We start from the raw sequence: 14338 nt of genomic DNA on the forward strand, positions 1-14338 counted from the left end.
ATTTAACTCGGGAGCCCATTTCCTGTCAGTGTGGTTGCCGTGTTTTTGTCATGTGAGACTGAACATGCCGCCATGTTGGTAAACATGTGAGACGACGGGACAAACGAGACATCTGACTGCTAGACTTGGTTGGGAAACTTATTTGTGTGCGGACTGCGTGTGTGAGTGTGGTTGCACTAAAACTTGATTGGTCATCTTGAAGTCTCTCTCGCCATCTGCTGGTCAGTTTGTGTATTGCACAGGCATCTTGACTCAAACCAATAAGTCACTCATGCCATCTGTTTGGTCCACAAGTTCCAGTTAGACACATGACTTTAGGAGAAGCACGATGACGAAGAAGACTTTAGACAGTTTAAACATCTTTATTTTAGGATGCAGAAAACACAAATGAGCAATTTCACATAATCTTTTAGTTTAGTTCTTGCAGGTGCCTTCGAAGAATTCATTACAGGCCACGGTGAGCGCCGCCACCAGAACCACAAACTCCTGAAAGTCCAGCTGCTGGTCGCCGTTCTCATCCAGGTCAGTCATGATCTTGTCTACGGCGGATGCGTCACTGCAGCCCTGAACAAGAGGTAAAAAAAATAAAATGCATTACAAGATTTGCGTTTAAAAAAAAACAAACAATCTGGCAACATTCGGATTCAACATTTGTACTCCTGTGTGAGCAAAAGTACAGAGTAAAAAGTAAACATTCAATTTTACTGTCCAGGTACCCGTTTTAAAAACTTGACACAACTACAGATATGTGAAAAATCTACTTCAAGGAAAAGTCAGCCTGTTTTTATCCATCTCAGAGGGCGGCCATTTTGCCACATGCTGTCAACTGAAAATGACAGAGTTACTCAGGTAATGACCAATCACGGCTCAGCTTGCAAATATCACATGACCAAACTCACAACAGGCGATAAGATTATAAAAACATTTTTTAAGTGGATTTTGCTGCTTAATACATATTCCTCAAACGCAATAATAATCCGAATGTCGTGTTTAGACCAGCGGGGGTGCACAGAACCTATTTTAAATAAATTTCCCTTTAAAGCACAGTAATTAAGAATGTACATACACTAATGAAAATCTAATTGGAGGGGGAAGAAGTCACACTTACGGCCATGAAGTCAGTGAGTTCCTCCTGCAGGAGCGTCTTGAGCTCGGCTTTGCTCAGCTTGTGTTTGTCGCCCTCTTTGGACGAGTACGAGTGGAAGATGGTGATGAGGCCCTCGATGGCCTTTTCTAGCCGACGGCTCATTTTGTCAACGCGCTCCGTACCTGCAACACACAAACGCACAATTTTAAAACAAAAAGAAAAGCATAATTGCGACGGGAGGTGGCACAGTCACTGCAATCTTCAAGCTTTAAAGATGAGAACAAGCAAGCCTTTTCCACACAACACGGCAATATCGTGCAATCGGGTTAACATCAGCACCAGCGTGCGGTGCACAATGCAGCGCGCATTAAAATTGTTTGCAAGTGAGGTCAGGTGTTAAATTTCTGCTTTTGCCTTTCACGCAGATTAGAATTGCCAGATAAGCCTGGCAAGAACAGGCACAAAAAAATAAAAAAAAATCTCCAGTAATAAATTGTTATTCCATTTTTCAACATTTGTGTTTAGATACATGAAGTTCGGTTCACTTTGGTTTTATGCGACCGTTTTTCAGTCCAATGTCAAATGGTTAATTAGCAAATTAACATCTTAAAGGGATACTTGACTCATTGAGCCATTTTCAGCAGTAAAGTTAACATTTTATCCTGAATTACTTTGATAACCTAATTATTTTTTCATGTATAATTAATCTTTAAAAACAATCCCCCCCCCCCCACTTGCTGTCGACTGAAGATGACATCACCTGTGCTGAGGAAGTAGGTGTAATGTTTAGTCCATCCACATTTCACAGATATTCTACTGTATATTACCACCCCCTATTGGTGAAAGTCTGACACTACGGCGAGTTGGTAACTGATCAGTTACGTGCGTGTGTGTACAAAAAGGAAGCGAGATTACAAAAGCAAGCGGTTAATGACCATTCATGGTTCCGTTTGCTGACCAAACCCCAGAAAACAGGTGAGCCATGATTGGTCGTTAACTACTTCCTCAGCACAGGTGATGTCAACTTCAGTCGATAGTAAATGGAAATTAGTTTAAATGTATTAATTGTACATGAAAAATAATGAAGTTATCAAATTAATTCTGGACCAAAAAATTTTTTACTGCTGGAAATGGCTCAAGTATTCTTTTAAGGCAAACACACTTGGCATCTTTTTTCTCTCTTTTTTTTTTATTTATTTTTTTAAGTCATATGTCCCATTTCTACAAGAAATATTAAAAAGCCTGTGGAATGGGATAAAAAAAGCTTTTTTTTTTCTTTCTTTCTTTTTTTTTTTTAAATCTAATGCCCATATCAGGTGGAGTTAAAGTAGGAGGGCTACGTTTAAAGTTTAAATTAAATGCTAGAGTAGTTGTTTTAAGGTGTATAAGTGACAAATGTTAGAATTTGACGAGTGGACTTTCATTAGACAATTAAATGGTTTGGTTCAACAGTTTGAATAAGTCAAGTTATAGTCTCCGGTTTTTTCAAAGCGAGAGAGAACAAAATACTTGAATTTTTTTTAAATAAGTTAATACGTTTAAGCGTGGGGGAGGAATAAAACTATAAAAGCATATTATAGTTCTATATCGCAGACTTTCACCTATCACAGATGGATCTGTGGCAAACGCGGGCTCTCTGTATTCCCTTTCACACTGCAGGCACCACCAGCCAGCCTCTGAAACTACCTCTGAAGCTGGGAAATTGCCGGGTCGCCATTCACTCCCCCATTCCGCGTCGGTACCTTTCACACAGAATCCAACGAAGTGGAATATTACCGCGACTGCATGCTTTCGCGCAGCAACACAGCATCCTGCAATCAGATAATTCAAATATTATATAAAAAAAATTATATTTAAAAAAATTGTCCAAGCTAATATCAGGTGTTCAACGAGGACGTTTTTCGGAGCTATACTTGATTAAATGATTAGCATTATCAATGATCTCACTACTCAGCTGTCTGAAGATATTTTTTTCTCCTCACAGCAACGAGTTTCCTAAGAGACATTTTCTCCACTGGTTGGATACTGAGGGACACCTGAGACGCTGCAACGTGGGGGACGGTGGTGAGGAGTCGTATCACCTCAGAATAAAAGAATGGAAAAAAAACAGCAAAGTGACCCCCATGCCGAGCAGCCCGCACACCCCCTGAAGATTTGAATCCACTTTCAACTTGCTACATATTTCATGAAGGTGCAGGGGTGGGAAATAAAGTACAAATACTTTTAGTCTGCTGTACTTTGGATTTTCTACTTTTATTTATTTTTCTAACAAGTTTTTACTCTACTCAATCTGAAAGTTATTTTGTTTGTTGTCATTAGCTTGTATAGTATTTTTTGGGTTAGTTTTCTGTGTTTTCCGGAGCTGGCTGGGGTTTAGACAAACATATGTTGATAATTGTGAACTGAATGCTTGTGAATCTTTTTGGGACTGATTAAGGGTTGGAGAAACAGACTTGATTGTGGGACAAGGTTATTTTAGTTATCGATCACTGACGGAAAAAAAAAAATGTTAACGAAATAAAATAAAAACGAAAATACTTTTTAACTCATTCACTGCCATAGATGTCAAAAATTCATTTGAACCATTTCTATTAATTTAACATTTTTTTCCACTTTTGTTAACAGGCATATGAAAAAAAAATGATTGTACATTTAGAACAGATATAAAATTTGTGATTAATGAGAGTTAACTATTGAAGTCATGCAATTAATTACAATTAAAATAAATTGAATCGCCTGACGAGATTTAAAAAAAGAAGAAGAAAAGATTACTAAAAATTAGGGGCGTCAGGCATAATCGTAATCAATCGCATGACTTCACTAGTTATAATAAAAATAATTTAAAAAATATATAACAACTTGTAGCACACACCTTTTCCTTTTAATCCTGCACAAACCAGCAAATGAATAAACAGTTAGAAAAATTGTATTGGAAGTAAGAAATGTAACTAACTTTCCAACACAAACAGCTCAAATGAAACTAATCAATACTTACAGTAGAGCAATGGATAACATAGGGTAAATATTTGATGGCTTTGAATTCCGCCTAAACACACGACACACACCAGCCCAAATGAAATAAACCCACACTTGCAAAACTCTATAAATGTTTTGAAATGCACTGAAATAGTCTTATTTTGTCATATTTCATGAATAAAAAGACTCACCTGACCACAAAGTTATCAAGCTCAAGTGCGTCCAGCTGGCATCTTATCACTTTGTGAGCTCTTCTCACCTGCACCTGATTGATTGATTAATCTTCTGAGTGACAAGGGCGACCCCTTTGGCCACTGGCGGTATGACAGCAGCAACGCGACACAGGCAAAGAAAGACTCCTAAACGTTTTGGTAACACTCAAACGTGAGAAAGTAAGACATTTTTTTTCCCCTCAGTGTGAGCATAAATGGTACAAACATTGACAAAGTGAGATTTAATTAATTAATTTTTTTTTTTATTGGTTGACCAAAGCTCCACCTCAGCCATGCTATAGTTAGCATTGCTAATATAGCTACGTTACTTGTCCAAATTTTGAAGTTAAACTTTCAGCTAACAGCTAAGCTTAGTTAATTTTTTACACATCTTGTTAAATGTTGGTACAGTAACTGACTGCCCACCACCGTAATTGGTACAGCATGTGTATAAAAATGTCAAAGATTATTTGAATTACTTGGCACCAGCATTATTAAACAGACCATTAAAATACGAGTCATAGTATAGATTTGACGTTTTTGTTGAATCCAAGTGTTGTCATTGGAGAGCTAACCACAGAAATTGACAGTATATAATTATGAAGGTTAATTATTTTAACTAATTAATTCCAAAGTTGAAATAGAAAGTTTGGCATTCACAACAGTAAAAACTAGTTCTGAGATTGAACAAATCATAGCCTACATGAGTTGTTAAAATACTTATTGTAGTAAAGAATAAATATAAGAAAGAGAAAGTTGTAGATGAAATCGTGATGGAACAGAAAATTTGAGCCATCGTGCTGGCTGGAGAGCCAGCAATCAAGCAACCACATTTGGCAGAATTAGAGAAAGAAATATCATTCAGATTATCATAGGGTTTTAAAAACAATATTTTACTCACCTTTGGTGTATTTAGGGGGAAAATTTAGCGGAGATTTGAAGTTTGAGTGAACAATATGAACATTTTGAAATGACACATCTCATTAACATTTAAAATAATTTTAGTGAGAATTAGCTGTGTTATCGGACTGCAAAATTGCGTTCGTGCCACAGTCATACAAATGATAACCTTGTTTAAGACACATTTTTATTCAAGAAGACAGTAATAAAAAATAACAAATGACCAGCATTGTACAAATATTAATAAACAGGTGCATATTGTTCTTCCTAATTATACAGTAAAGCCGCTTGAGGATTTATCTATACTTGATTTTAAAGATAAATGTAATGAATGTTACTTACGATACATCCTAAGGTCCATGTACTAGTTCTTTTTTTGCTACTAGTATTACTATTGAAGTGCTAAAAATACAGCACTTGAATACTCACCCTGGATACTGTTTTGCCTATTTCGTTAATAATAGGATGTCCTATTAATCAATCCTAATAGGATTTCAAAGTTGTCCTGCTCGTGTGCACACATATACGGTAGTAGACAAAAAATATTACTACGGCCATTTTGCAAGCGTGCTGAATTGTTCTACTAGCGATGGCAAAGAGTGTAAAATTACATGGACCTTAAGTTGGAAATCATGTAGAAAACGGCTTCCCATACAGGCGGCTTCAAAGTGGACCACGGGGGTCGAATCCTTTCAGCGTCCAGGTATCGTGTTCACCTGGGTCCTTTTGTGTCCAGACGTTTAGGTTTACCGAGGGGCCTCACGCCACAACAGGTATTTTTCTCCCTTTGAACATTTCATCTTTAACGTTCTCCACTTCTCCATCAGGATTGACCACTTCCGGCCCCCGGGCCTCCGTCAGCGAGTGAGCCCCCACGGACGAGTTCCTGCTCCGGATACTATGCCTGGTGGGTTTGCCCAAGACGCTCCTCAGTTGGGCCCAGAAGAAGGCCTGCTGATTGGCCTGCTGAGGCCACTCCAGGTACGTCTTGGTGCTCAGCATCTTCTTCAGCTTGCAGTACTTGCTGGGCAAGGAGCCCGGGTCGATGGGTTCCTTCACCACCAGGATGACGTCGCTGAATGTTTTGCCCATGGCTCGCTGCTGAGCAAAGTACAGCTCGTAGTTGCACCACTCGCTGTTGACAAAGTGTCGCGACAGCACGAATATGATCTGCGCAGAAAAAAAAAAAAAAGCAAAAATAAAAAAAGGTCACAATTAGGGGTGTCAGGCGATTACAATTTTTAATCGTAATTAATCGCATGACTTCAATAGTTAACAAATTTTATATCTATTCTAAATGTACAATAAAATAATTTCACACTCTTGTTAATTTAATTATTATTCATAAAATATAGGTCAAATTTAAAAGATTTACTGTACTGTAAAAAACGAGAGTGATCTTGATTTGCGTCCAGGTCATTTTTCTGCCACTAGATGGCATAATTGCATTTGTAAGATGATGGTGACAGTGCAGTGCATTTTTGTTTTTATATTAAGAGCTATTTAATCTTTAACATGAAATAACTCTTGCCCTTTTTTAAAATGATAAAATGCAACTTGACCCTAATCTCCACAAATATATGCATTATTATTAAATTCATTATAGCTCAATTTTGATGTACAGGCTTTCCAAACAAGGGGCGGTCATTAAAGGAACTTTAAATTAACTCAAAATTAACACACTAATTTTGACACCCCTAGTCATAATCCTTAAAAGCTTTGTTTGATGTGCTTTGGAGCAGACATATTATGAAATGTTTTACTTCCAAAAAGAAATTGTTGCTTATCCTTCTGAAACTGTAGATTATCAGGCTGAACTGGACTGGAGTGCTTGGGTGGAACCAATTAAAACTTGATGGTTGAGGTACTTGAAGATGTGTGTGTGTGTGTGTTTTCTTGGGACGTTGTATTGGAGTAAAGAACCTAATCAAACACCAATATTCCAAAAACCAAAAACGATGGTTGTGTTTTTAGAGCACCACATTTTCATCATCTCAAACTTCCAAGCTGGTACTGCTTAGAAGACAGAAAAAGTCACTTCCTCAAAAACAGTTTCAATATTACCAATTTCCCACACAGCGAAGGGCACCAAAGGCTGGCTTGCACAAAAGCACTACTTTACCTTGTGACTGCTCTCAATGTTCTCGATGATGTTGTCAATGATCCAACGCCCCGGCATGAAGTCCCTCTCGTGTATGCAGAGTCGGTAAGGGTTCCGGTTGTTTTCCAGACAGGGCAGCAGCTGCTCCCTCACCCAGTCGGCGTCCCAGTGGCTGTAAGATATGAAGGCATGATAGGCAAAAGGTCCGGCTTCTCCGGCAGCTCGCGCCTTGTGCGCTCTGTATTTGGCCCTGATGATCTGATAAGTGGCCTTGGTGTACCACGGCAGCTCGAAAATGTAGCAAATGAGCATCAGGATGAGGATAACCGCCGTGGTGGTAGCAACGCTGATGATGACGACCAATCTGACGTCGCACGCCACCTTGCTGGGCAAGTACTTGGATACGCCCGTGTTGAGAAAGGGTTCCGGGTGGTAGCACCTGTAGTTCCCAGGCCAGTCCGTTAGGTTGATCCGTTTTTTGTTCTTGGTGTCCTCTATAAAGGCGTGAAGATCGCAGGTACAGTGGTACGGGTTGTTCCCGGCCCTCAGGTGAGTGAGTCCAGGCATGTGCTGGAAGGATTCCGTGCTGATGAGACCAAAGGAATTCCCATCCAAAGTCAGACTGAACAGCGATGGACTCTTCCACCTGGACGGGATGAACTTGATTTTGTTGTCGCTCAGAAGCAGCTCCTTCAGGTTTATGGCCTTCTCGAAGTATGTGACGTTTAACTGGTCCAGGTTGCACGAGGACAGGTCCAAGAACTGCACAGTGGTGGGCAGACAAGCAAGAGCTTCTGCGGTGAATTGATTGTGGTGAGCGATGATCCGAGTGATGTTCTCTTGCCAGACGCACCCTCGGCTGCTTTCGGCGGATCCCAGCTGGTTGTGACTTAAGTCCAACACCTGCAGCCGGCGGAACTGCCTGGTCAGTGCCGACAAGTCTCTCAAGCTGGTCAGCTCGTTGGTGCTCACGTTGAAGGTGTGAAGGCTGGACACGGAGCCTCGATAGTCACAAAGCTGGTTGAAGATGTAGTCGTCCCGCAGGCGGTTGTTGGAGACGTCCAGGATCTCCACGGCGGCCATCTCCAACCAGGCGTCGCAAGGGACGGCGTTGAAGTATACGTAGCCGATAGACAGCTGCTTGACCTTGTTGAACCAAGTAAAGCGCCAGTCGAAACGCAGTATGTCAGGATTGCTGATGTACCTGAAAGACAACAGGAGTTTTTGAGTGATTTTTTTCAAGACCCACAGAATGCTAACAGAACGGCGGCCTACCAGAGATCCAGCTTTTCCAGATTCAGGTCCGTGATGCTGGATTTGGCACCACTGTCAGTGAATTTTGGCGAGCGCGCAAAGTCGATGTACTGGAATCGGACCCTCTTTATAGGGGCGGCTTGCAGGTTGATCAGCGCCATCCTCAAAAGGTTCTCATTAAATTTCCCTCTGTGGAAGACTAACTGGTAGGCTTTGATATCCGCTAAACCCCGGAAGATGTCCTCATCTCCCATGTAGTACGTGAACTCGAAGAGGTTGCGGAACTGGATGGCGCTGAAGGTCTTGTTGGCGAGGTCTCGCAGCATGAGAAGGAGAGTGCCGGGCCGCTGGTCAATGGCCATGTCAAAGCCCATCTGTTGAGTTTGGATCATCCGTAAACTTCCTGGCTCGTAGTAGCTTAAATTGGAGGAGCATTTGATCGCGAAGGCTTGTAACTTGATGTTCTTCAGCGGTTGAAAGTCTTCCCTCTTCAGACCCGCCACCAGGGGGCCACCCATGGACAGAACCTGCAGCTTGGTCAGCCTTGAGAATCCCTGGGTTAACGTCGCACGCCTGTAAAGGTTGTTGGACATGGAGAGATACTTTAAATTGGACAGAGACGTCAGCACCGAGGCAGGAATCTCTTGCAGGGAGTTGTTGAAGATGTTGAGATCCTCCAGCAGAACGTTATTTTTGAAGGCGTCGTCGTCGATCCGCGAGATGTTGTTATACTGCAGCTTAAGCGCACGGAGGAGAGGGAGATGCACAAAGTCCTCTGAACGGATTACTTGGAGTCGATTGTAGGACAGGTCGATGTCCTCCAGTGTGGATGGGAAGTCTCTCCAGGGGACGCTCTCCAGCTGCCCGCCCAGGCAATTTGCTGTTCGGCCCGCATTGGAGAAGCGACAGGATATGTCTGCCGTACCGCTAGTTGGGGTTGTCGGACTCTGGGTTGGAAACGTGTGCCCTCTATTGAAGACCCCACTGAGGACGACCAAAGTCCACAACATTGTGAATAACCTGTTGAGACAAAGAAGCAGAAAAATAATTAAGCTTCCGGGGGCCGTCACGTTCCCACTTTAATGGTCAACCGTTGAAAATGGTCCTCACGCACTTGTTTTGAGAATTGAGCTTGCCCATCTGTTCAGGATAGCGGCTTACATTTGGGGCTGATTTGGATAAAGTCTCTTGAAAGAGTTCTTCACAATTCAAACCCATGTACAGGCCCCAAAATGGATGCTTCAAATATAAACAGTGAAATTCCTGTCCCATTTTCAGGCATGGGTCTTGAGATTTGTTTGAAGATAATTGCAGAAAACCGATTATCGGCCGGGCCGATTGTCGGTACCAATATTTAGCATTTTGACAAATATCGGCATCGGCCTTTTTATGAGGCTAAAGGCCGATAAAGAAAGTTGTGAAAGTAGCGAATTTAGGCTTTTCATCAGGATATGTAAGATGTTTACTTACAGTTTTTATTAGTCGCAAAGACATTTCGAACATTTTCAGACAATTTTTCACTTTCTGCAAAGATCTTTTGAAGCCTTTTGACTTTTTGTTGCAATTTTTAAAACAAAGCTGTCAATTATTTCAATTTTTTTTTTTACACCTAAAAGTTTCTCTTTTACTGCAAATGAATATTGGCTTGAAATATCGGTTATCGGTCTCCTTGACTACTAATAATTGGTATCGTGATCGGCCTAGAAAAAAACATATCGGTCTATCACTACTGTTGTCAGTATTTCAGTTCCTAATATGCATTTGCTGAGGTGCAAGCCTTGGAATTTGGAGAGCTATGTTCAGGCAGTAAAATACACACACTTAGCCTCCATTAATTGGTTCGATTGTTGAAGGTCCAAAAAAGACCATTCATTCGTCTGAGCAAGGCTTTAAAAATGAAGGCTGGGGCAGGTTAGGCCCATTGTGCAACATTTGATGATACTTGAGTCATAACTTTAACGCCATAAAAATGTGATTGTTTTGGATGAAGTCTTTGAAATTTGTGGTGCGTTTGACAACTCAGCACTCTGAAAAGCCAGTCAGTATCCTTGATATCCAACGTAAGATTAATGTACGAGTACGTTTTTTTGGTTCTCACTAGTAAGATAATTCAGTGCACTAGTAGAATGACTTTGACTAACTGAGTAATGTTTTTTTTTTTTTTTTTTGCTACTTGCGCCCCTTTTGGCCTACTATACAGTAGAACAACCTTCAGCTTGACATAAAATAGTCGATACAAAAGCTGTTGGATAACATTTATTCGATAGTTTTTCCTCCTCCCTATTAATGCCATTTCCTCCTAGAAATGTTTTCCCCCCCAATACAGGTCAATAATTTGATATTGCTGCTGTTTAAACTCTAAAGCTGCACTAAAGTAGTCATCACTTAATATTGTTAGTTACCACACAGAGCATTTTCATTCATCCATTAAATGAACAACTAATTATCCTGGTCTATCTTTCGTGTCGGAGCTCGTGTGTTGTTTGGTCATGTTGTTTATGAGAAGACTGCTTTTGATTTTATTTCTTAAATGTGTTTTTGTTCAGCCCACTCCAATGATGAATCACCGTGCCTTTTCGTCCTTTTGGGCATAATTTCATGCCATAGATTTTATTTTATTTTATTTTATTTTATTTTATTTTGCATTGCTTTTTATTTCCCCCCTTTGTCGTAGCTTCATTTCACTTTTGTTTTTCGGCCTTTTTCAATATTATTTTTGCTTCCAATCATTCATCCCACCAGTCATCAATGAAAATCTCCCAAGATCATGCACAATATCTAGTAATGAGGCCCCCTTTAAATTTATATTAATATTTTCATAAAGCCTACAATATGTTCAGATACATGTCATATTTTTTTCTATAGTTAATATTTTTTAGGCTTCTGTCATATCAGAATAGAACACACTGAAACATAGGGGACTTTTCGTCCTTTGGGCTTTGCATAATTTCATGCCATAGACTTTATTTTATTTTATTTTATTTTGCATTGCTTTTTATTTCCCCCCTTTGTCGTAGCTTCATTTCACCTTTGTTTTTCGCCTTTTTCAATATTATTTTTGCTTCCAATCATTCATCCCACCAGTCATCAATGAAAATCTCCCAAGATCATGCACAATATCTAGTAATGAGGCCCCCTTTAAATTTTTATTAATATTTTCATAAAGCCTACAATATGTTCAGATACATGTCATATTTTTTTCTATAGTTAATATTTTTTAGGCTTTTGTCATATCAGAATAGAACACACTGAAACATAAGGGACTAACCTAGCAGTTAAACGAAATAATTTATTTTTTTTATTGAATATTTTATGAAAGCATTCCAGCTGAATTTTTTTCCCATAATAGCACACAAAGAAAGTCCTATTGATCGACACATGCTCACATACCTTCTTATTCCTCGCTCCAGACTGTAAACACACGCTGTCAAAACATTTCCTCATACTTTCTTTATAGACTGTAGTTTGCGTGCGCGTTGGCAGAAGCCACGTGCAGGAAGTTTTATAGCGTTCCCGTAAAATGTGTTTTTGTGTGTGAGCGTTGGTGTGCGTATGGATTTCATGTCCTGATCGTACAGAATATTTTCCTTTTTCCTGAGTGTGAAACTGTCAGGAAAACGTGTGACGTGACAGATAGCTGCTTGTTGAAAGGTGCAGGCTGGAAAATTTTCTTATTTCAGTGTCCTCATTTACTAGAGCTTTGCAAAAAAAACACATTGAAGCAAAAATAGTCACACAATTCATTTGGTGAGTTTCTACACGAATGCACAAAATACTGACAAGCGTATATATTAGGGATCATAAATTTTTGGGGTGAAATATCCACGATTAATTTGCCTCTTCTACTTCCAATTCCGTCACTTCAAACGTCCCAAATTTTCCAAGGTGGAAACCACCAAAGCTACCTAAAGCCCATAACAACACGGTCTCTATCACTTTCGCACCTGCTGCCGGTTGTGTGTAGATCATATGCAAAACCATCAGTGATTGCAATCAGTTCCAATGAAAATGCAATTTAACGCCTGCTACATATTTGTTATCTTAGCAGTAAATCAAGCCCCAGATGTCTTGAAAGAATCGTCATCCAGAGTGCGATACGGAAAATAATTGGATAGAGAACTTTTGATTAGTCTCCGTTGGACTAATTAATGTTTATTATGTATTTTCTCTGTTGATTTTTGAACCACCATGAGTTGCCATGGTAACTTGCCTCATGTGTACACAGCCTGTTGGCTATATTTGAGCTTTTGTTTATCCACTTTCTTTTCAACCACATTCTGCTTCCATCTCAGGCATTTTTGGGCAACTTTACTATTTGTCAGTTTGCACACATGAATCCACCTAGCTTGTTGCTAAAATGTTTTTTACGTCCAGCTACTTCCAATAGTGTATTTGGTCAACTGTTTTATATACGACTTTATGTACTATAGTTATTGTAAAATGTATTGCTATACATTACTGTCTTCACTGTTGCCATGTTACCAACTAAATATTGGTTGCTTCTTTGCCGGAAATTCCTTTTGTTTTTGTGTAAAAATAATAATAATAATAATAAATGATTAACGGGGAAATGTAAAGCATTCGGGAATTGAGCATACTGCATGTGTAGTGAGCAGGGATGTTTTGTGAAATATTACTGGGCTGCTATTAGGAGAAAATTGTTTCCTGTATGGACACGAATCTGTATTTTGTGGCCTTGGCCTAGTTTGTTATTAACTTCCACAGAAGCGGCAACTGCGCCAGCGACTGAGTCACATGGAGGAAGTTTTAGGCCTTCTTACAGTGCTTATCAGAAGGAGGAATGGTCAGGCTTTATCTGAGTGATGTTGCTGCACCTCATTCAATGGACTGGCGGCTTGTGAGAAACTAGGTCACGTGAAGTATTGTTCTTTTTTTTTTTTTTTTTCCATCAATTGGCGAGATGCCAGGTCATGGAGTTCAAATAGCTTGGTCGATTGTTGTTCGGCATAGCAAAACAAGCAATGCACCGGTCACACATTGTAACATTGGAAATATACCACGAGAAAGCTCAGCTTGCGATGTCTGACCGGCGACTGGCAACCGCAGTGGATAGTAGGACTGCATTTCCCATGGTGCTTAGATGCGAAAGCAGGAAGTAGTTCTAGTTCTGGTCAACGCCTGCTACGTAAGTCCGCGCTGCTACCAATTAGATGCAGATGCGAATGAGAACGCAATTGTGAATTTGGAAGGATTTTAACAGTTGAATTCCCTTTTAATGGGTTTATCGTATGAATCGCTTTAACAACCGTGTGATTGACATACACGTGGCAAAAAAAAAAAAAAAAGGGACACCAGGACGGGACCTGCGTAATATCGGGACAAAACAATGAGGTTGGTGAAATCCGACGGGACCGGGACGCAAGGCTCAAAAACGTGATTGTCTCGGTCATACTAGCCGAGAGGTGGGCAATCTCGGTCCTCGAAGGGGCCGGAGTCCTGCAGGTTTTGGAGGTTTCTCACTTTCATCACAAGCTGATTCCAATCAACAGGATCGTTGTCAGGCTTATGCAGATCTGGTTGATGAGCTGATCATAAATCAGCTGTGTTGGAGAAGGGCAACATGCAAAACCCGCAGGCCCACCTCTGTACTAGCCTAACAAAAATCTGCTAGCTTAATGCTAACGTGATTTGAAACAACATGGAACGTAGCATCGATCTTATGGTAATTATAAATAATTGCTACTTTAACACACAAGAGCTACGATACATAGTACACACATGCATGCATGTTTGGCTCTTTGGGGATGACTCTTTCTGGAGCCTAGTTGGGAACCTGCTACGCGTCTT

The 14338-nt window shown here is 40.3% G+C and overlaps 2 protein-coding genes across 4 annotated transcripts in view; one reads left to right on the top strand and one right to left on the bottom strand.

The window, feature by feature from the left end:
• Positions 1 to 414: 414 nt before the first annotated feature.
• tlr18 (toll-like receptor 18) lies at positions 415 to 9550 on the bottom strand. Its single transcript, XM_077575624.1, has 7 exons — positions 8552 to 9550; positions 7298 to 8480; positions 5937 to 6345; positions 4083 to 4218; positions 2864 to 2898; positions 1109 to 1269; positions 415 to 564 (listed from the first exon to the last, which is right to left on the bottom strand). Exons 1-7 carry the CDS (start codon positions 9538 to 9540, stop codon positions 415 to 417), a joined length of 3063 nt encoding a protein of 1020 aa, XP_077431750.1. The 5' UTR covers positions 9541 to 9550.
• Positions 4304 to 14338, top strand: part of ctsk (cathepsin K) — an 83201-nt gene continuing 73166 nt past the window's right edge. For 2 of the 3 annotated variants that reach the window (XM_077576958.1, XM_077576962.1), the window contains exons 1-2: positions 4304 to 4455; positions 6003 to 6156. The gene's annotated coding sequence lies outside the window, so the exon portion shown is untranslated. The remainder of the gene's footprint in view (positions 4456 to 6002; positions 6157 to 14338) is intronic. The other variant, XM_077576961.1, reaches the window with a different exon arrangement.

This window comes from Vanacampus margaritifer, chromosome 9 (genome assembly GCF_051991255.1).
Source record: "Vanacampus margaritifer isolate UIUO_Vmar chromosome 9, RoL_Vmar_1.0, whole genome shotgun sequence".
NCBI lineage: Eukaryota > Metazoa > Chordata > Actinopteri > Syngnathiformes > Syngnathidae > Vanacampus > Vanacampus margaritifer.